This window comes from Castor canadensis, chromosome 11, assembly GCF_047511655.1.
Source record: "Castor canadensis chromosome 11, mCasCan1.hap1v2, whole genome shotgun sequence".
Lineage (NCBI taxonomy): Eukaryota > Metazoa > Chordata > Mammalia > Rodentia > Castoridae > Castor > Castor canadensis.
In genome coordinates, this window is record NC_133396.1 from 22,986,348 (window position 1) to 23,008,920 (window position 22,573).

The 22,573-nt window shown below is 45.0% G+C and overlaps 1 protein-coding gene across 2 annotated transcripts in view; it reads left to right on the forward strand.

Moving 5' to 3' along the window:
• Positions 1-22,573, forward strand: part of Itgb3 (integrin subunit beta 3) — a 51,897-nt gene that overhangs the window by 19,401 nt on the left and 9,923 nt on the right. For both annotated transcript variants that reach the window (XM_020179679.2, XM_020179680.2), the window contains 11 exons: positions 3,183-3,378; positions 4,324-4,576; positions 6,241-6,403; positions 7,013-7,174; positions 9,410-9,505; positions 9,929-10,018; positions 10,639-10,773; positions 11,975-12,404; positions 18,825-19,047; positions 20,159-20,259; positions 22,304-22,423. In XM_020179679.2, coding sequence (XP_020035268.1) covers positions 3,183-3,378; positions 4,324-4,576; positions 6,241-6,403; positions 7,013-7,174; positions 9,410-9,505; positions 9,929-10,018; positions 10,639-10,773; positions 11,975-12,404; positions 18,825-19,047; positions 20,159-20,259; positions 22,304-22,423 — 1,969 coding nt within the window. The remainder of the gene's footprint in view (positions 1-3,182; positions 3,379-4,323; positions 4,577-6,240; positions 6,404-7,012; positions 7,175-9,409; positions 9,506-9,928; positions 10,019-10,638; positions 10,774-11,974; positions 12,405-18,824; positions 19,048-20,158; positions 20,260-22,303; positions 22,424-22,573) is intronic.

Here is a 22,573-nt window from a genome sequence, read left to right on the forward strand (position 1 = left end):
TAGGGTGTTGAGGTCACTGCCTTGGTATCCTCCCAGGACAGGAGGCTCTTAGAGAAAGCTGGGCTGATGAGCCAGCCCTTATGTTTTTGACCTCTGATGTTTGTGACCACAAAGGGAGGGAGGGAGGAAGGCAGGTTTTTCAGTGTTTATTTTTCTAAGGAAACTCATAACAAACCTGAAAACAGTCAGCACATCTTAGCACTTAAAACCCTCTTTTAATTAGGACTCTCATGTTAAAAAAATGTTTCCCGCTTGGAAACATTTTCTCCCTTAGCTGACACTGACACTGACTGAGCCTGAAGAGACTTGATGGCTTGCTGTTCTCATTCAGCTCCCTGATCTCCCCCTCCCAGTTCCCTCCTCCAGCATTTGTCTTGTCCTAGAAAGGATAAACACCTCTGGCATCTTGGTGATCCAATCATTGCCTTTTTGGGAAGGTTTTCTCAGGACTTTGTGGGTAGCTGGAATCAGAGATAAGGCTTTTTTTTTTTTTTTTTGGAAGAAAGAGAGCCTGCTTCATGAGGAGAAGGGTTTGGGGAGATGGGCAGGGACCAGGGGAAGGCTGGGAACAAAACCTGAAGTGCCTAGCAGTTCTCCCCACTGCCATTCTGTCCCTGGCCAGAGCTGGGTGTGGGGAAGGAGATTTTCCTCTCTCAGAGTTGTGAAGGGTCTGTGATGTCCCTGTTGATATTTGCAGCCAGGAAGGCCAAGTTGTATGTGCTATTTTCCTTTGCTGAAGCCATTTTTTTCTGCTCTCACACTTGACAAGATGAGTAAGGCAGAAGAAAGCTGCTGGCTTTCAGAAGCTCTTCTCACTTTTTGCATGGGACTTGGGGAGGTGGGGTCTTTGTGCTGCTGCTCATGTTTCCATTATGTGGAGTTGGTCTGGGACTTTGAGCATCAGAGGGGGTTTGGGCTATTGAGTTTTTGAGTATGGGTGGCTACCTGTGACCTAATCCCCCTTGGGCAACCATGTCACAAGAGTAGGTTGCAGAGGAAAGACATCATCCATCCTTTCCCACACCTCTCACCTTCGTTATCTAGCATCCTGTTTCCTACCTGGGCATTCTCTTCTGTGACTCTTCCTAAGACCACCCATTCCTCACATCTCCTTCCCTGCCTTGACCCTCACTTTGACCAGAATGTAATAAGGCTTACTTTATGAGGATAGTTACAATTCAGTAATGTAGTTGGTTCCTCAGTGTGTCACTTCCTAGCTCTTCAGCTTTGGGCAAGTTACTTAACTTATTCAAGCTTTAGATTTCTTAACTATAAGACTGAATTCCTCATTTGTGAATCCTCCAAGCCATAAATTGCTCACTTGTAAGACAATGAATAATTCCAGCGTTTCAGAACTTCCAGGAGGATTGCAGTAATCCATGTAAAGGGCTCCTCATAGTGCCTGCAAACAGTACTCTGTCAGTGTTATCACTAGATGTTTTGGCATATTGGTATGGGTTATCCAGCTGACTTTTGGGAGGGTGAGTAGGAGAGCCTGACAACCTAGACATGTGAAATAGGCCCCAGCTTTCCAGATAATTCCCTCAGCCCTCAAGGACATGCACCCATACAGAGCTGGCTAAATTCACTGAATAGGATGATACTGAAAACATGTTGTCTAACTCTTCTTATCAAACAGGTGAGGAAACCGAGACTCACAGTAACTTCTCTGAGATTGCACGGCTAGTTGGTGGCAGGCCTAGAATTGAGCCTGTTTCTTGATTTCCAGTATTCTTTCCAGCACAGCACATCCCCCATTCAATACTCATGTGGAGGTGCATAGGACCCCAGAGGGAGGTGGGATACATGTCAGAGTGTTTTGGAGGGTACCCAATGTGTTCTTTGTCTAGATGAAGGAGGAAGGTGAAAGGATAGGCTCTGGTCAGTATGCAGGCATCATGGTATTTTCCCAAGCTCATGGAGTTTACTCATAATTAACTTACTAAGAAAGTACTTATCAAGCTTTTCATAATAATAACTGACATTTATTGAGCACTGACCACATACCAGGCAGCTGTGCTGTGAATTTTACATGTGTTGTGTTATTTAGCCTCATATGATATCCCTATGAGGAAGGGACTATTATTATTAGTTCCTTTAAAAGTAATTTTTATTGTGGCAAAATACATATAACAGAAATTGCCATCTTTGTTTTTTATTCATTTATTCACATGTGCATACTTCCCCTCCCCCCTTCCTTTTCCTGTACTGCCCCAGAATTTGCCATCTTAACCATTTTTAAGTGTACAGTTGAGTGATATTGAATACATTTGTAGTGTTGAAAAACCATCACCATCATACATCTCCTTAACTTTTCATTAGGCAGAACTAAGATTTTGTACCTATTAAATAGTAACTCCCTAGTCCTCCCTCCCCTAGCCCCTGGTGACCACCATTCTACTTTCTGTGTCTGTGATTTTGATTGCTCTGTATATCAAGGGAGGGCCATTATGTTTATGTTACAGCTGAGGATAGTAGGCTTGGAGAGTTTAGGTCACCTGCCGTAGTTGCCGTTGGTCAGTGGCAATACTGAGACTCGGTTTCAGCCAATCCACTTCTGTGCTCTTATTCTTTACTCTCCATTGCCTGCCCATGCTGCCTTCCTCTGTCACTTTTGTCATAAGTCCTGGTAATAGAGAGGAAATGGGACATACACAGTCCCTGCCTTCATGGATCTCAGCATGGTCATTGTCTAACACAGCAGATTCCAAATAGTTCTGACCTTAGCCTACAGAAAGGACTATGAGGTGTATTATTATTATTATATGTGTTATACCCCACTTCCCAATAAATAAAAGTATCACAAAACAACACTTACTTTTACTATTCATATACTTTGCTATTTTATATTCTGTTCTATTGAATTTTATTTAATAAAATGATGATTGAGACCCACAAATGAGCTGCATTTCACAGGTTGAAGAATGTTGGTCCAATAGGCCTTCTTCCTAGCTACCAGTCCATGAACAAGCACTCACTCAGTGCTTCTGATACCTCAGCTTCTTCTTTCTGTTCACAATCCTAGGGATTATCCTAGGAGGACCTTACTAGTTCATTCATACTACTTTAGCTTCAGAATGTGGGGTAAGTTATAAGCCATTGGGAAGTGGCAAGGCCTGCAGGAGGCCCATGGCTGTCAGAGCTCTGATTACAGGCCTTCCCCGTGTGCTCCTGTCTTTCAGGCTCTGCCTCTGGGGTCACCTCGCTGTAACCTGAAGGAGAATCTGCTGAAGGATAACTGTGCTCCAGAGTTCATTGAGTTCCCAGTCAGCGAGGTCCAAATCCTAGAGGCCAGACCCCTCAGCAGCAAGGGCTCTGGAGAGACCTCCCAGGTTACTCAAGTCACTCCCCAGAGGATTGCCCTCCGGCTACGACCAGGTAGGTTCATCTTGGGGAGCTATCTAGGACAGGTGAGTTTAGGAAACAAGGTGGAGGTCCGAGTAGGAACTCTTGGGAGAGTAGCTGGAATGGAAATAGAGTGAGAAGAGAAGGATATTAGGGGAGATGGGAGCAGGGGAATGGAAGAAAATGGGAGATGTTAGGACTTGAGTCAGAGATTGGAGTCTGAATATTAATTCCATTTTGTATTAGCTACTTGGCAAATTACTTAACCCCTCTGACATAGTAGGTGCTCAAAAAAGTGTTTGTTTATGGGCCATGGCTCAAGTGGAAGAGCACTTGCCTAGCAAATGCAAGGCCTTGAGTTCAAACCCCAGTATTTCCAAAACAAATTGTTTCTTCATTCCCTTAGTGCCAGTATATAGCTTTGTGTTGAGGTGAAAATAAGATAAAGCATGAGAAAACAGTTTGTAAACCCCCTTTCCTCAGGGGACAGGGACAGTGGGGCAGACAAAGTACGGACAAAAACCTTCAGAGGGAAGAAGTATTAGGCTAAGAGACAGGCTTTCTGAAGCATTGATTTCAACTTTCCAATTAAATCAATAAGAATTTAAGAGAGACCTACTAGGTATAAGGAATGTGTTGGGTTCTATGGGATTGGGAGAATAGGACCCAGTTCCTGTCTTTTACAGAATTTGAAGTGTAGCAGTTGCCAAAACTTCTGTGACACAGGATAGTAGAGTGTTTGGACCCAGAGGACTAGACAAATGGGGATTTAGAGAGGGTCTAAAATCTTAGAATGGAAAAGAAGGGGTTAAAAATAAGAGGGTAAAGGGATTGAAAGAGAAATAGAATTGTAAGAAGAGGGGAGAAGGGACCAAGGCTTTCAAGTTTTGGTTTTACTTTTTCTCACCTGTGTCCAAGTCACTTACTCAGTCTCAGAGGAAGAAGAAGAGAAAAAGCTAACATCTTTCTGCCTTCCAGATGATTCGAAGAAGTTCTCCATCCAGGTGCGGCAGGTGGAGGATTACCCTGTAGACATCTACTATTTGATGGACCTGTCTTTCTCCATGAATGATGATCTTTCAAGCATCCAGAACCTGGGTACCAAGCTGGCCTCCCAGATGCGCAAGCTTACCAGTAACCTGCGGATTGGCTTTGGGGCCTTTGTGGACAAGCCTGTATCCCCGTACATGTACATCTCCCCACCAGAGGCCCTCAAAAATCCCTGTTATGAGTAAGTTCCTCATCCAGAAGCTGGGAAGCACTCTTCCCCTTTGTTACAGGCAGGGCCAAGTGCTGGTTCCTTTGTCTAGCTCTAGGGTTGCTTTGTTGGTTGCCTTTTGGCCAAACCATACCTTCTTTCTATCTGTTCTCCCTGTGTGACAAATGCATGAACTTATTGATCTGGAGTATTGTGCCAAAAGGGTCCTAGAAAGATAATTCATCAGCTTCTTGGTCCTTGTCACAAATAAATGGGAGGCAAGAGAATATGGGAAGAAAATGAGGTCAAAAGCAGAGAAAAGCCAGTGGATAAATAAATAGAAGAATTATGCCTTCAGGATTGGTTGCATTGTTGATTTTCTCATTATCAAAGGGATGGAAATTAAATAGTATATAAATTGATAAATTTTGCCTATCTCTTTTTTGTTTTGTTTTTGTTTTTGAGACATGGTCTCATTATGTAACCAAGGTTGGCTTTGAACTCCTGATCCACCTGCCTCAGCCTCCTGAGTGCTCAGATTGTAGGCATGTACTACCATGCCCAGCCTAATTTTTTTCATACTGCTGGGATTTGAATCCTGGTATCACATATACTAAGCAAGCATTTTACCCCTGAGCATCCCCATCCATGTGCCTGTTTCACACTCTGGCTTACCCCTGGATAGCTTTATTTAATTGGTGGATTGTTGCAAATTCATGTGTTATAACAATTTAACATGATGATTACTGAGCCTGAAAAGGTGTGAATTTACTTTTCAGCTTTTTACTTGCACTCTTTCTTTACTGTTGCTATACAAAAGTGTCATTTTTTTTTTTGTCTTTTAGTGGTATGGGGGTTTAAACTCAGAGCACCAAGCTTGCTAGGCAGGCACTCCAACACTTGAGCCATGTCTCCATTCCATTTTTGCTTTAGTTATTTTTCAGGCAGGGTCTTGTGGTTTTTTTCTACAGTTGGGCCTCAGGCTACGATCCCTCTACCTATAGTTTCCCTAGTGGCTGGGGTCCCAGGCATGTGCCACCATGCCTGGTTTGTTGACTGAGATACAGGAGTCACTAATTTTTTGCCTAGACTGGCCTCAAACCACAATCCTCTACCTATAGCTCCTGTGTAGCTGGGATTACAAGTATGAGCCACTGTGTCCAGCCAAGAAATGTTAATTATAAGGTGATTGCAACAAGAACTCAAGCCTCACTCTGGACTAAGTGCTTTATTTACTCGAGCCTCTTGAAAACTCGTATATGTGCTATCATGTCCCCATTTTCTTCGTTTAGGTTTAAAGATGCTGCCATAGGTTCCATGACTAGTAAATGGGGGAGCTTGGATTTGAACTCAGGGAGTCTGGTTTTACAGCTTTCTCTCTTATCTTCTAGACTAGCTGGAGGTTAGGTTATGTGATGTTTGCAGGTAATATGAAGTGCTTAGAGTCTGAACTGTGTGATTGTGATTGTATAGGACTGGGACTGTAGCTAAGTGCTGTAGCTCTGAGCCACCCTGAGCTACAGCACTTGCCTAGTATTCAGGAGGCCCTGAGTTCAGTCACCCATACTGAACAAGAAAAGATTGTGATTGTACAGAACTGGCCTGGGCGTTCCACTGTGCATACTTGTCCCTCTTTTTTCCTCTTTATCCCATGCTGCCTTTTCCATCAAGGCATCTGTTACTCTTTCCTTCTCCAGTTTGAAGAACACCTGTTTGCCCATGTTTGGCTACAAACACGTGCTGACACTAACTGATCAGGTGACCCGCTTCAATGAGGAAGTGAAGAAACAGAGTGTGTCACGGAATCGAGATGCCCCAGAGGGTGGCTTTGATGCCATCATGCAGGCTACAGTCTGTGATGTGAGTTTGGAGGGTGTCAGGTGCCAGGTGTGGTTGGCATAGGTCCAATAGTGAAGGAAGTGGCTCAGTTGGGGGATTTCTGGTGCGATAAGAGGTGGGGAGGAACTAAGCAGAACTTGTGCAGTCTGAGTCATAAGTTATTCCTGACATACAACCTCTGTTTATATCTACTTCTGGGCCAGAGCTGACATCTCTTTGAACCACAGGAGTCCCAGATGTTCTCTGAAATTATTGCAGAGTCAAGGCTGGGTTATCTTAGCCTCAGCAAAGTGGGCAGATGTTAAAATGGGATTTCTTCTAGCCCAGCCAGCTGTGTGAATGAAAGTGGGCTTCTAGATGGGCCACATGACTGTCATTAGAAGAATTATGTTTGGACTTGAAGACGGTGTCATTCAACTGCTTGAACTAATTAGCTATGAGACTGTTTTCCTAAGAGGGCAGAAGCCCCTGAACTGGAATACTTGAGTTTGGGTTCCAAGGCCTGGACTGAGGTCCTTCTCTGAGATAACTTGTCTGGCACTTCAGATTGGGGGAATCCTTGTTTCTTTGTCCTCTACCAATGACGTGACTGAAGTTGTATTGTCTCTTTTGCTATTTTTTTTTAAATAGGAAAAAATTGGCTGGAGGAATGATGCATCCCACTTGCTGGTGTTTACCACTGATGCCAAGACCCATATAGCACTGGATGGAAGGCTGGCAGGCATCGTTCAGCCCAATGATGGACAGTGTCACATTGGCAGTGACAACCATTACTCTGCTTCCACTACCATGGTGAGATTCCTGGCACTACCCTGGTCCTTATGCACTATGGCCAGGGCTGCTCTAATCCAGGCAGAACTTTTGTGTGGATTTGAAAATGGCAGCCCTTCTGCTGGCAGTGTACAGGGCTTAGTTCCAGTCTTTTTCTACCCCCTACCAACAGGATACCCTTATCTAGGGTACAACATACACTGCCATTAGAGAGAGCCCTAAGTGGGGTCACTGTTATCACTGCCTCTACTGTCTTCATCGTCATGACATCCAGAATGGACCCAAAGGGCTCACATAGGCCCACCCGGAAAGCAGACCTTCCTCCATAGTCTGCAGATGAGCCCCTTCCTGGAATACCATGCTTACTGGTAGCTATTGGGAGAAGATAGAGGCAGAAAAGACAAAGATCAAAAACACAGAGCATGTTTTCTGAGGAAAGGTTAAATGGCTCAGAGACAATTATTTGGAAGGAATAGGCCCATGGATGATTTAGGATAGTACATAGAAAATTCTTATAAGTTATTTTATGTGTTTTAGTTAATTAAGCATAAAAGTTTAATTAAATAAAGGAAAAGGAGTTTTAAGTTGAAACAGGAAGAATTACTGCAAGCCATGGACAAATGTGCTGGTGCTCAGGACGCTGGCACTTTGAGCATCGGGGAGGGGGGGGAAGTGTGAATCTTTATCTTTTTCCTTTTCTGTTTGTTTGGGTTTTTGAGACAGGATCAGCCTTGGCTCTCTGTGTAGCCAAGGCTGATCTCAAACTCAAGATCCTCCTGTCTTCCCAGTGCTGGGATATATGTATGCACCACCATACTTGAACTTTTTTTTTTTTTTTAAGTTCTTGGGATTGAACCCAAGGCCTCACACACTAGGCAAAGCACTTTACCAGTGAACTAGTCCCCAGCCTATTTGTCATCTTTCAAAGACAGTATAATTGTCTTTATTGTCTAGGTAGCTTAAAGGCACACCCCTGTAAAGGCAGGAGTCTAAGATGGATGATTATGATCTCCCTGCATGAGATTCCTAAGGTCTCATGGACAGGTTCCAAGTGTCACAAATTTGGTGTCAGTCATACCCAAGTTGAGCACTACCAGGCAATGGGTAAATTAGCTGCTTTTGATCCTAGTCTATGCAAAGCACTGTACCAGAAGTTGAGGAAGACAAAAAGATCATAAGGTTCTACTCTTAGGGAGTTTTTGGTTTAGTTGAAGAGAAAGGATATACTTTTGTATTTATTAATAACACAAAATACATGTGTGCCAAATGGTTGGCACAGTGAAGGGTTATATGTATCCAAAGGAGAAAAGCTCATTAGGAGCTGGGATGATGAATTGAGCTGGGTCCTAAAGAAGGAGGAAAAGAAGGCTATTCTAAGTTGGAGGAAGAGTGGGCCAGGTCATTGCTGAGTGGACAGGGAGAGAGGAGAGCTATTTTTGGAAAGAAAAGCTGAGACCATGTGATGAAGGATCATGAGAGAGAGGCTAAGGCTTTTGTCAGAAGCTCCAAAACAGCGAGGCCTAACCTGTGCCTGACACCATGGAGCTGCTTGATGGTGTTATGGCATTGACTCTGAGTAGGAAGAAGTAAGTGCTTAGTTTTGACACCACTAGCCTGTGCCTTTAGAGGTCACAACTAAATTTGTACTGCTACTTTGTTTTATCCTTCTTGCTCACATGTTAGCCTGTTTTCTGTTGCTAATAGCACAATACTGCAGATTGGGTAAATTATAAAGAAAAGAGGTTTATTTTGGCTCTCAGTTCTGGAGGTGTAAGGTTGAGGGACCTCATCTGGTGATGACCAGTCATATACATTTATTATATTAATAATGATTGCCTTCTCGCTGGCAGAGGTGTTGCCATGCCTCTCACATGGTAAGAGTCAGGGAGTACACATGTATATATTTGTCTCTTTTGGTCTCTCTCTCCCTCTTCTTATAAAGCCAATAGGCTTCCATCATGAGGAATCCATTATAATACCTTTTCTAATCCTGCTGTCTTCCCAAAGGTCCCCTCTGAACTCCATAGTTGGATTAAGTTTCACCTTCTTAATACCTTGCAATGGGAATTAAATTTCAACACACACAGCTTGAGGGACACACTCAATATCCAAACCATAGCACCTTACTTTGACTATGAGGTAAAAATGTTTAAGCACCACCACTGTCTTGGTCACAGACCAAATCAGTCAAGTTCAAAGGCTTAGAATCCAAGGATACATGTGAAACTTCTTCACTAACCTTTCCCCTTTTTCTAGGATTATCCCTCTCTGGGGCTGATGACTGAGAAGCTATCCCAGAAAAACATCAATTTGATCTTTGCAGTGACTAAAAATGTAGTCAATCTCTACCAGGTAACTGTGCCTTTGGGGCTTCCTGGAGTGCGTCCTGTGATAAGTGAACCTGTCCCAGGCAGCCAGCTCATGCCATCATTGGCCAGAGCCTCAACCAGGAAAGATCCTCTTTCAACCCATTCCCCAGGTGCTTAACATTCCTCCCTGTGGCCTTTTTCCTCCAACCTCTAACCTACTGGGAAAGGAGTGCTGATGTTTGTCGTGGTAGAGAGGAGGGAATTCAGTGGAGTGAGGAGTAAAAGGTTTCCTGTCATTTTGCTCAGGGCCGAAAAACTGCTAGATATATTCCTGGCAGTGACAAGTCACATATCCCATCCCTTCCTCCAATCTTCATTTCAAGAGTCTTAGTCTGATATCGGTAGGGCTTTAGGAGACCACGACTTTCATTCCAGAAGCTCTGGACATCTTTGTTTTCTTTTCTAGAATTATAGTGAGCTCATCCCAGGAACCACAGTGGGGGTTCTGTCTGCCGATTCCAGCAATGTTCTCCAACTCATTGTTGATGCTTATGGTGTAAGTACCTCATGTTGGGAATGGGCCTACTGAGTCCACTTGATGTAGCTTATATACAGCAAGGCTCAATTTGGCAGCCCTGGTTGCCAGTCTGGAAGGTCTTTTGTGTTCCCAGAGGCAGGCAATGGCCAGCTATAGGAGGGATGCAGCCTTCTGGGAAGGAAATGGCCTAGAAAGGAATGCCAGGGAGTAGCAGAACAATGAATGGGGATCTTAGAGAAGGTAGAAGGGGTTGCGCATGGGGATTAGATGGAGAAGGAGCAATTGTGGGGACAAAGTGAGAGACAGAGGGCTCTAACATTAGAGAAGAGAGGCAGTGAGCCATGGAGATGGTGAGGTTGATAAAAAAAAAGTAGGTAGAAAGTGTTACTATCCAAGGTGACCTGGACTAACACTCCTCTGTTGCAGGTTCACAAGGTCTGCAGGAGGGTGTAGCTGGTTTGGAGGGAGCAGGTTCTGGGCAGGAAATAGAGCAGGAAACAGCCTTTCAGTGTGCTCTTGCTGCTGTGAGGCAAACCTCAGTCCAAGGCCACCTGATAGACTTTGCTTGGGGTGGAATTAGCTTTCGCCCATTTCCTCTCAGCTCATTTCCTTCCCTTCTTTTGCCCTTTTCTGCTCAGAAAATCCGCTCTAAAGTAGAGCTGGAAGTGCGCGACCTCCCTGAAGAGTTGTCTCTATTCTTCAATGCCACCTGCCTCAACAATGAGGTCATCCCAGGCCTCAAGTCTTGTGTAGGACTCGAGATTGGAGACACGGTGAGGTGGGCTGGGAAGGGGCAAAACTTGCAGCTCTAACCTTGACCTGGGCCCTGGCATCTCTGGGCATTCCAACCCCTTCCTTTCTGGTACCTTCTTCCTGAAGTTCATTACAAGTCCAAAGTACTAAAATTGCCAACCTTTTTCTCTGAAGGTTCTGTTTCCTAAGCTTTCTGTATCTGTTGAGTGAACTTCACTATTAGGGGTTTTAAGAACTTCTATTTTGGTTATCTAAGTGTGAATGCACATTCAATTGTAAATGGAAATATTTCTTTTCTTTTTTTGGTGGTACTGGGGTTTGAACATAGGGCCTTGTGCTTGCTAGGCAATTGCTCTATACCTCTAGCCCACAAATGGAAATATTTCTTATCTTCAGCTCCTAAGTAACCTCCCCCAAGATAATACCTTTCTTTTTTCTTCAATGTAAAATAGCAATACCATCCATAAATTTTTATTGAGCACTGACTATGTGCCAAGCATTGTTCTAGCTACTGAGATTCAACAGCAAATGGAACAGGCAAAAAAAAAAAAAAAGCCTCATGGCATTTGAGAAAGAAAATATTCATTTTTTCCCTTCTTTCTCTCATGGCTTGTTATTGGTTGGTTCTCCTCTGTTCTGCCTAAAGGGAAAGGGGGTGGTGGAGGAGAGAGAGGAAGGAAGGGAAATAGTTGATATTTCTACAGATGTGTTGATCTTCCTACAGGTTTATCTCTTGGCCTTCCTATCAGTCTATTTTCTGGGCATATGTGCTCATACCCCTTGTAAGAACTGTTTGCCTGTGATGAAATGTAATGTGGAAATTCCTCAGCTTCTGGCTGACCGCTCTGTGGTATTGTGTGGTACAAAGCAATACTTTATGTGTCTCACTGATGTTAAGTAATCGGTCCAGCTAGCTTAGTTGGCCTGAGTAGAGTGCTCACAACCACAGGTTCTGTTGTGCCTGAGCCTTCGATTTCTTGTCTGTAACCATGTCTTTGTGTCCGGTGGTACAAATAGTCACAGTGGCACAGCTACCCCAGTGCTCTTGTGTTTGCTCTGCAGGCTTTGGTAGTGGGAAGCCCAAGGAACTCCATATGGCAAGCAGATAAGACACTCAGTTTGGCAATTCCTTGGCAGGACAGGGAATAGCTTTTATTCCTCCAAGGCTGGAGTATTAACTGAGACTACCTAGGTCTGAATGCCACCTGTCTTTCCATCCAGGTGAGCTTCAGCATTGAGGCCAAGGTGCGAGGCTGCCCCCAGGAGAAGGAGAAGTCCTTCACCATCAAGCCTGTGGGCTTCAAGGACAGCCTGACTGTCCAGGTCACCTTTGACTGTGACTGCACTTGCCAGGCCTATGCCGAGCCTTTCAGCCGGCGCTGTAATGATGGCAATGGGACCTTCGAGTGTGGAGTGTGCCGCTGTGGGCCAGGTTGGCTGGGATCCCAGTGTGAGTGCTCCGAGGAGGACTACCGCCCCTCTCAGCAGGATGAGTGCAGCCCCAAGGAGGGCCAGCCCATCTGCAGCCAGCGGGGTGAATGCCTCTGCGGCCAGTGTGTCTGCCACAGCAGTGACTTCGGCAAGATCACAGGCAAATACTGCGAGTGTGATGACTTCTCCTGTGTCCGCTACAAGGGGGAGATGTGCTCAGGTGAGTAGAATTGCACGCCCATGTGTCCACGTAGGAAGGTAGCCATGCATACCTGTAGCTCCGGAAACACAGGTGAGCTCTTGAGATGGGCAGGCAGAGCAGAGTAGATGCTATTCCACTCCACTGGCAAAAAAACAGGAATGAGGAAAGAAGGGGAAACAGATCTTTTCTCTTGCACGTGGGGGTACAAGGCTAAAATAAGCCTCTGCTTCCAGTAGCTTCTCTCCTTCCATCAGAGTGGGACTTCCAGGTGAAGATAGTTTTTCTGTTCTTTACTTTCTTCTGCCAGTCTGCTAATGTTATAAATTCCTAATCTTTTTTTGACTATAAGAACTAATGCCTTTTTTCAGCTAAAAAATTATGGACTGATGGTTATTAAAATTTCAGCAGTTATAGAAAATACATGATATCAGAATATAAAATTAGTAATAACTGTACATGAATTTCTTTTTATCACAGAGACTTGGAAAATAGTAGTATATATGCAAGACTTTGGAGCACATTTAATGAGCTAATATATAGAACAATGTCCAGAAAATTGATGCTCTTGTTAAATGTTAGCCTTATTTTGTTATTGTATTGCTATTTTGTGGGTATTACTATACTTTTTGTATTCTAGATCTGTGCTGTCCAATATGGTAGTCACTTAGCCACATGTGGCTATTTAAATTAATTGAGAATGAAAATATAAATTTGGTTCTTAAGTTTGTCAATAGCCACATGTGGACTGCACAGATATCAGACTGCACAGATAAAGAACATTGCAACATGGCAGAAAACTACTGGATGACATCACTGTAGAGAGGTCCTGCTTCCAGCTTAGGGTTATAATTTTGAGTCCTTCTACCTACAGGATGCTGAGTTCTGCTCATTACAAAATTCAGTAAAACTTAAGGAGTATGAATAATCTCACATTGGTCTCTCATTGGCCCTAAATACTCCTAGGGTATTTCCCCAACCAGGAGAAGGTGAACTGTTAATGTAGTCTTTATCTGCAGACATGCTGACAACACTCTCAGAGGGCAAACGGGCAGTCTGAGTTTTTCCATGGGCTCTGGAGATAGGTTTTTTGCTGGGCTATAATCACTGTAGTTTAATCCCTTTTATGACATATAGACTGCAGAGATTTGCAGGTTAGTTGGAACTGGGTTATGGGTGTACCCTGTGGTCAATTGAGCAGACAGGTCATAATTGTTTTCTATGATGATCCATGATCCAGGTGAGTTTCATTTGCATTGGAGTTTAACCAGCTGAGCTAATCACCACACGTTCACTTTAACACTAACATCAGATCTTAAAAAACTTGATGAGAAAGATAAATCTGTGTCATTCTAAAGCATGCCCTGGAAATATAAAAATGACACCTTTTTATTATCTGCAACATTATTTCCTATACTTAGATCAACAAAATTTGAGAAAGGGGTCGGATGTGATGTCAACATTAGGCTAGAGGAAAGATAGATCAGGTATACGAAGAGAAAAACACATAAACAATAGCAGTTTGAATTAGGGAGTGAGACAGGAATTTCAGCTCATTTTAATATTTAATAGTATTTGCATTATATTTAAAGCGCCAGAGGTAATAGGAAAGTTTGGAGTTGGAGACCCAAGATTGGGACTATGGTGGGGAGGGCTGCCCTGGGAGAAGTCTGCAGAGGGCTTACTGAACACCCTGCTCTCCTGCAGGCTGACTGTTCCTGGTTTGGTGTGAGGCACTGTAGGAGGGGCGCCAGCCAGAGTGTGTTTACTTTGGCTGCCGTCCCTGCTGAAGCCACAAAGGGGAATTGCCTGGGTCAGCTGCCCAGGTTCCTGCCTCCACTGGTCCAGGAACAGCTCATCCTCATTGTGCTCCAGTGGGGAACCCAGGTGGATTACAAAGGAGCCTCCTTCTGCCACTTCTTGACAGGGCGTCAGGTGCCCAGTGGGTCTCACATCTGGACCCTGTGGTCTCTCATGACATCCTCAGTGACAGAGCTCAGGTACACATTATTGAGTGCCTGCTTTGTGCAGTGAATGGAGTCACACATGATTCCTCTCAGAGCTGTAGCCCAGCCTGGCATTGTCCTCACCTCAGCTGCTGGCTCTGTGGTGTGTTCTTTGCCACACACAGGGGCTCATGAGGCAGGAGTGCTATGGAGACGTCGGAGGTCTGAAGGCCATCTGGTTTTCCACCCAGGGGAGTTTCATTTCCCTAGTTTCTGGCCTTTAAGCATGGCAGCTGGTGCCCTGGAAACTCCCTCCCTATGTTAAGCTTGGTCTTTGAGGTTGGCCATTGTCAACACCCCTCCTCAAACATCAGGGAGTGCATCCTTTTCTTCAGGCTCTTCCACCTGCTGTACCCACAAACACAGATCAGTCAGGCTCATCTGCAACCCAGTTCCTGTGCTGTGGCTGTGTGGGATAGAGAGGAGTAAATAAGGAAGTTTTACCCTTCATTAATTTACCAAAGGAGAATTCACAACATGAGGCAGAATCTGCCAGATCCTGGAAATGAGGTATTCCCAGGGAATCTTACAGGAAGTCACCAGTGAGAGACTCGTTATGGCTAGAGAGGTCTGGGCATCTTCATGGAGGTGGGATGTTCGATGAATCTCAGAGGAAGGTGTGAAATGATGAGTCAGCTCTGAAGTCTGGCTATGTAGAGAGAGTGATCCCCTTCTCTGAGACTTGTAACTCCCGACCCCTGTAACACCCGACCCCTGTTCCCAGCTCTTTTCCCTTTTCCCCCCTCCTCTGACTTCCCTATGAACCCAGCCTAGGCCTCCTTTTTGCTGGAGGACTGCCAGTCCTGTGACATTAGCACACTGTGGCTTCCTTTTAGGACTGACTTTGCCAGGGCTTGGGGTCAGCCTGTTGGCTTTGGCTGACCACTTCCACTCTCAACCTCACTCCCTGGCTGGCCTGCAGATCCTCTTGTCAAAGATCACTTTGTTTTGCTTCACAAAGGAAACACTATGGGACAAGTGTTCTGAGGAAGCTGAGGCCTCTCAGTGCTGCCAGACCTCTGTAGTGTCCGTCTTTCCTCATCCAGGAGCTATGGCTAAAAGCAAGGGATAGTGGATGCTGTGGGGCCCACTCTGCTGGCTGGCACCCCCACCCCCAGCTGCTGTGAGGGTTGGCTGAGAATAGCTTACATCTGCCCTGGACTCAGCTGACAGGAGCTGCTTGCCCTCAGACTTTGACCAATGACTGATGGACATGGTTCCACAAGGCCAGTGCAGTGGTACCATTCATCCTCCAGAACCACCACTAATTAAGGCTGAAGGGAGTCTCTGTCTGAGACCACCTTCCTGCTGTCTTTTGACTCTTGCTCTATACTGCTTCCTTCCTTCCACCTCTCTTATAAGTCTTTTGAAGAAGAATTCTCACCGCAAAGTATTTCGAGGGAAGTCTATCTGAAGACTCAGAGTCTTTCTGCTTTCCCCACCCTTCTGTCAGCCCGACACTCTGCTCTGCAGATATACTTGGCAGCTGGCTTTGGTTGCTCGTCCTTCCTGCGAACCACACATTTCTTTCCAAGGCACCCAAGGTGTGACTGAGTCTTATTTTGTTTGTTTGCATGTTTATTTGAATGTCAGTATGATGAGTAGAAGGTGGTGTTGGGGTTATGGACAGAGGGACTCACAGTGGCCGAGAGACACTGGTTGGACCTAGTGGGGTCACTGGGAGCTGTTGGTGCCAGCTAGTTGCTCTTTGAGTCTGGCCTTATACCACCCTCTCCTTTACCTCCTTAGGGCTACCTGGTCAGACAATCCTGTGGTTTCCAGACGAATATTCAAGTTATTTCCTCTTTGCCTGCTGCATTTCCTCTGATTAACAATCAGATTTTTATTATGCATCCATTTCTTTCTGATTCAGAGTACTGGAGAATGAGTCACCTTCTGCGGGGTTTAGGAGCCAATTTGTAAAGCCTTAAGTTAAATGAATATTGGGGGTGGGGACGGCAGGCATGATAGCGCACATTTATAATCCCAGCTATTTGGGATGAAGAGACAAGAGGATCACACTTCAAGGGCAGCCCCTGGGAAAAAGTCAGCAAGACTTTGTTACAAAAACAAGCCAGGTGTGATCATGCAAGCCTGTAATTACAGTTGCATGGGAGGCAGAAGTAGGAGGATCGAAGTTTGAGGCTGGCCCAGGCACATGTAAAACTCTATCTCAAAAAGCACTAAAAGCAAAAGGGCTAAAGGTGTGGTGTTGTAAAACTTTTGCCTAGTAAGCTTGAGGCCCTGAGTTCAAGCACCAGTCTCCCCCCCCCCAAAAAAAAAAAAGATTAGGGAGATACATTTCCTCAAGTGGTTGCCTGTTTTTAAGCAGCCTGACCCCCACCCCCATCACGATCCCTCTTATTCCTACATTCAGAGAGTGAGGTGAACAGGGTTTCTGCAATGCTATAATAGTACAACACAGGGCACAAGCTGGTGAGTGTATGTGTGGTTTTTAGAATATGTCGACGATAGCAGAGACAAGGCAGAATGCTTGTTCTCTGCTAAATCTCTAGTGCCCAGCGTGTGGTCTGAGCTCAGTAAATACTTGTTGAATGAATGGGTGAGCGAACAAACATTAATCGTACACCGACTCTGTAGCAGATTTCATGCTAATCACTACGAATGGGAAAATAATGTGGGATGTGCTCTGCCATCAGGGAGATGGGAGAAAAAGAATTTAGAAAGAGACGCAGGTAAGCAAGCAAATAGCCATAAAATAAGGGTCAAAGTAGAGGTAGCTGTTACGTGCTGGGAGGACATGTGAGTAGGTGGCTGATTCGGCCCGAGAAGATCAGAAAAAGTTACTGAGAGGAGGGAACATTTGAGTTGGCCCTATGGTGAGCAGGAGTTTGGTAGTGGTCACAGGACGAAAGGGCAGTCTAGGTGCAGGAAAGATAATGAAGAGAAACACTGGGGCACAAAGCTAATGCATGGAAATGTGAGAAGAGGCAGGTAGTGCCCATTGCAATGGCTTTGAGTGTTTGCCAAGGACTTTGCACTTAATCCTTTAGGCAGTATGAAATCTTTGTGGGTTTTTCAGTACAGGAGTAGCATGATCAAATTGATTGACATTTAGAATAGTGGTTCTCAACTGCCGGAGGAGTTATTGTGTCTCCCCCTTGGCAATGTCTGGTGATATTCTTGATTGCCACAACTGGAAAGGGCTACTGATGTCTAGTGGGCAGAGCCCAGGATGCTGAACATTCTACAGTATACAAGACAGCCCCTCCCCCAAGCCTTCTGGCTCAAAATATCAAGAAGTACCAAGTCTGAGAAACCATGTATTAAAAAGAGAATCCTGGCTAAAGAGGAAGGGTGGATTGAACTAAGTATTACCTGGACAAAAGGAGATAGATGACTTAGAATTATCCAGGGCTGAGGACAGGCTGGGGGCAGTGATTAGAAATATCTTAATGAAGTCCAGAAATACAGCAGTCAGAAACTCTCTTTCTGTCCCATCCACTTGAAAAGTTGAGTACATCTGAATTTCCAAAATGTTCTCACCTCAGAATTTCTCATTGGTATCAAGCCCAGTTACCAGACATTCCGACTCCCTCCTTCCTGTTAGTCTCTCCTCTTCCTCCACTGGTCAAACTTAAGAATATTCTATTAAAAATGGCTTTAACACACTGACCCTCAGCAAGCTGTGAGGTAGTCTGTATAGAATGTATTTGTTCTTCATGGATATTTGGCACCAGTGACCAACTGCATGGGCTTTTGATGCCTTCTGTCTGCCCCTTGCACACCCTGTCCCATGTATCCGTGCTTTCAGGTACTCAGTGTGCACCTGCCCTTCTCAGGCAGTGCACACGATGCTGTGCTTGATCTCTTCATTCCCTACTCCTCACCTGGCAAGGTGACACCTAGCTGATTTGAGAAACAGAATAATGGACACTGGTGGCTGGCTTCTTAGTACAAGGGGCCAGTTTGCCCAAATTGGAGTCTACGCCGGTGTCTAACCCAACTGGGGGAAGACAATGGTGGCTCTCTCTGGTCAATTCAGAGAGAGGAGCAGCCTGTCAGGTCAAAGGGAAAAAGTTTGGGAGTCTGCAGAACCGTTTGCTATCATCAGACCACACCATCAAGCCTCCTGAGTGTCGAGTTTGGGCACAGACTGTGGCTTAGTGACTCCTGGTCCTTAGACCGAAGCTGGCAGAGAAGGTATAGGGATTCAGAATGAGGCAAAAAAAAAAAAAAAAAAGTCGGAGGCAAGGGAGACTTAGAGTCTGATATTCCTTTCCTTTCCAAGTCCTGCCACACCTTGAAACACTTAGAAAGCTGAGTTTGTCCCCACTGAGTCGGGCTTCCCTGGTAGTGAGCCAGCTCCCCATGTGCCCTCTGGTTGGGAGATCAGGGTCACCGTTCTTAGCCTGCTGTCACGGGGGTGGGACCCTCATCATCTGGTCTGCCCTCCTGGGCTCTGTGCTTACAGGCCATGGCCAGTGCAGCTGTGGGGACTGCCTGTGTGACTCCGACTGGACCGGCTACTACTGCAACTGCACCACACGCACCGACACCTGCATGTCCAGCAATGGGCTGCTGTGCAGCGGCCGGGGCAAGTGTGAGTGTGGCAGCTGTGCCTGCATCCAGCCAGGCTCCTATGGGGATACCTGTGAGAAGTGTCCTACCTGCCCAGATGCCTGCACCTTTAAGAAGTGAGTGGTCAGTTTGGAGAGAGTTGGGAGGCTGGGAAGGGGAAAAGGGTCCCTTGGACTAGAACCTCCAACTCTTGAGGTTCTATCTCTTACTTATCAAAGCTTTAGGGAGAAGAGTTCATTACAGCCAATCAGCCACTCTCCTCTTCCCAATGGGAACTTTGCTTTGGGGGAAATTGGAGTTACAGTCAACTGTGAAGGGGGCCAGAGTAGTACCAGCTGGACTCTGGTTGGAGCAAGCCCTTTTTGAGGGTGGCATACTGAATCCCCCTGAGTTAAGTAAGGAAGGCCAAATCAGACATTGTCTGAAGCACTTCAGTGCCGATGCTCTGATTCTGTGGGAGGTGCAGGGACTGGAGTTATGGAGGACACTGTACGAAACACAGGCATTTTGCCAGTACAAACCTCTCTGTCTGGATGTCAGAGGAAGGTCCTGTCAGCCCAAGTCCATGGCTCTGTCCTTCCTCTACCATTACAGGCAGGGCCAGAGACACAGTCATGCAGCTTGCGTGACTATATACGGGTCCATGTTGAGAAGGCCTATGCTTATTTGAATGTGCCAATTTCACTATCATGAAAATTTTAGCAATTTTTTAATCAAAATTTTCATTTTACACTGGATCCCCAAATCACAAAACTGATTTTGACCTTAAGGCTCTCAGGAATAATGTAGGATTCTCCATTACAGCCCTTGAAGAAGCTTAATGAGGTCGGCTTAGTGAGTGGTGGTACAAGCGTATAATCTTTGCACTCAGGAGGCTGAGATAGGAAGATTGTGAGTTCAAGGCCGCCTGGGCTACATAATGAAACTGTCTCTAAACAAACAAACAAATAATTGAATGAATGAGTGAATAAATAGATAAATAAATAAGCTTTACAAAGGACTTGGGAGCTGCTGGCTGCCAGGTCCAGCTTATGGATAAGGATGCACTCCCACCCGTGAACTCCACATTTGGCTGTGGGCCTCAAGCATGGTCTTACACATATTTTGTTTTTGTTTTTTTAAGACAAGGTGATGCCACTTTCTGGATGCATGGAGGTCAGAGCTGGACTGGGACGTGCTTAGGCTTGTGCTTCCTCTGCCTTAATGGGTATGCCATCTCTTCTTTAGGGAGTGTGTGGAGTGTAAGAAGTTTGAACGGGGAGTCCTCCATGAGGAAAACACCTGCAACCGTTACTGCCGTGATGAGATCGAGTCTGTGAAAGAGCTTAGTAAGTATGATAAGTCTTAGAGTCTCACAAACCAGTTTCTAAATGTTTACAGTTCAGTCCCAAAACCTACGAACTGCCACCTATAAAATGCACGAGTAATTCCCACCTCAAGAAACACTGAACAGGGCTGATGCATGGCAGGCACTGGGTAAAGGCTGGTTTTCCTCAGAGTCCTCCTTCTCCCTATAGATGTGTTCAGCAGTTCCTTCTGCTTCTTAGAGCCTATGCATAACTTGTAAAGGGTGTGTAAATCAGGCAACTCTAACCTTGCCCTCCAAGGAAAGGAAGACAGTGTGCCCTATTTTACAGTGAAGAAACTGAGGCACAGAGCTGGGAAGTGGTTTCCCATGACTGTCATCAGCTTAGGAGAGTAAGCATTTGCCAGGTTTACTTTATTAAGCCTGCTAAGCAATGCCCAAGTTTTTGCTTAAAGTGCTGCTGGTTTGGAGAGAAACCTTTACCCTTATGGATTTGTAACCAAAAATCTCTAGGTTAAAATCCTCTGGCTTTTGGAGCTCCCTCTTCCCCCACAACCCAGGATAAGACAGACAGAAGTACAAACAATGGGGAGAAAAACTCTTGCCTGCGATTATTTTGGTGTGGACTTCATCCTGACTTTAAAGGAGATGATCTTTGTGCTGACAGCACATCTGGTGTGGTCATCTAGGTTAGTGAGGCATTGGGCAGTACTAGGGAAACTGCAATCTCTCTGCAGTTAATAATCACCCATGAAGGCAGGAAACACATCTTCAGTGACAGCCACAGTGAAACACAACCAGTTAGTCAGATCTCTGGACCTATGACTGTTACCAGAAGTGGGGCTGCGGTGAGATTGGTGATTTGGGGGTTGAGTCTGAAGAGCAGTTTTTCCTCTGGTGGAGATTAGGTTTGCTATGATTGGCTCAGAGTGGAGAGGCTAAGATGTCAAGATATTTTATTATCTAGATCAGGCAAATATTGAAAGTTATTACTTTTTTACCTACTTCCTTCACTATCATAAATCATCACAAAAGGCATATCTATATGGAATTTTATAACTTACAAAATTTTAAAAGTATCTTTCACACACATTATATATTCTTTCTCCCAAACTAATGCAGTAGAATTATGGTACTATTGTTATCTTCATTTTGTAGATGAGGAAGTTGTATCAGGAAGATTAATTTGCCAAAGGAAGGATGCAATGTGTTAAGATGAGAACTAAGTTCTGAAATTCTTACTCTTTCCCTTGTACTGTGATACCACTGGTATGCTGACAGCTTGTTGACCTCATGTCCATTAAGTGTGCTTTGAAACTCGTGTTCTAGCCCTGCTCCATTACTTATTTACTGGGTGACCTTAGCACATTTGCTAATGTCATCATATATCAGTTTTGCCCATCTGGTTTCATCAGTATAGGACATAGTGCAACTGTTGGAGGGAAACCCACAGTGTCATTGGCTGAATATCAGGCTTTAGAATTAGAAGGGATACAAGCCTACAAAACATGGTAGGAGTCAGAGAGGAGGATGGCTTTGGGAGGCACACTAGGTCAGAAACAGGTATGGAGAAATAGTAAGGGCCACATAAGCAAACTATGGAGAGTCTGAGCAAGCTGAGAACATAAAGAGAGGGAAATACCTACTATATATTAGGGACTATTTAATGTCATTTAATTCCCTCAGTAAGGTGGGGACATAATTTTCCTTTGAAAGATGAAGAAAGGGAGAATCACTGAGGTCAGATGACTTACCGAGTATCACACAGCTGGTAGATGATAGAGCCAGGCTTTGAATCAGAATGTGGAATATTGGTATATCATGTCCCATCCAGAAAAGGAATAAAAACCAAAGAGAGCCTGTAATGGGCAAAATTGCTCAGTGAGGGCCAACGAGTAGCAATTGCCATATTAGCCATCTCAGATCTAGGCATCTTGCCTAGTGTCAGGCACAGGGTTTCCTGTCACGTGCTTTCACAGAAGTCCTATGAGAGGGGTTGGGAAAGGCCCCATCTTCTGGGAATTGATCTGTTTTTCATTCTTCTATTCTCCCCTCCCTCATCCCAGAGGACACTGGCAAGGATGCAGTGAATTGTACCTACAAGAATGAGGATGACTGTGTTGTCAGGTTCCAGTACTATGAAGATGCCAGTGGAAAGTCCATCTTGTATGTGGTTGAAGAGCCAGGTAAGTGAAGCTGAGACCCTGCCCCTGCTCCCAGGAGAGAGAGAGAGAGAGAACCATTTTAGGCAGGAATTTCCATACACTATCCCTCTTAAACAGAATGCATTAAGCCTGGTTTCAAAAGTGATAAGCTGGAGTCTGTCATTTTGGCAA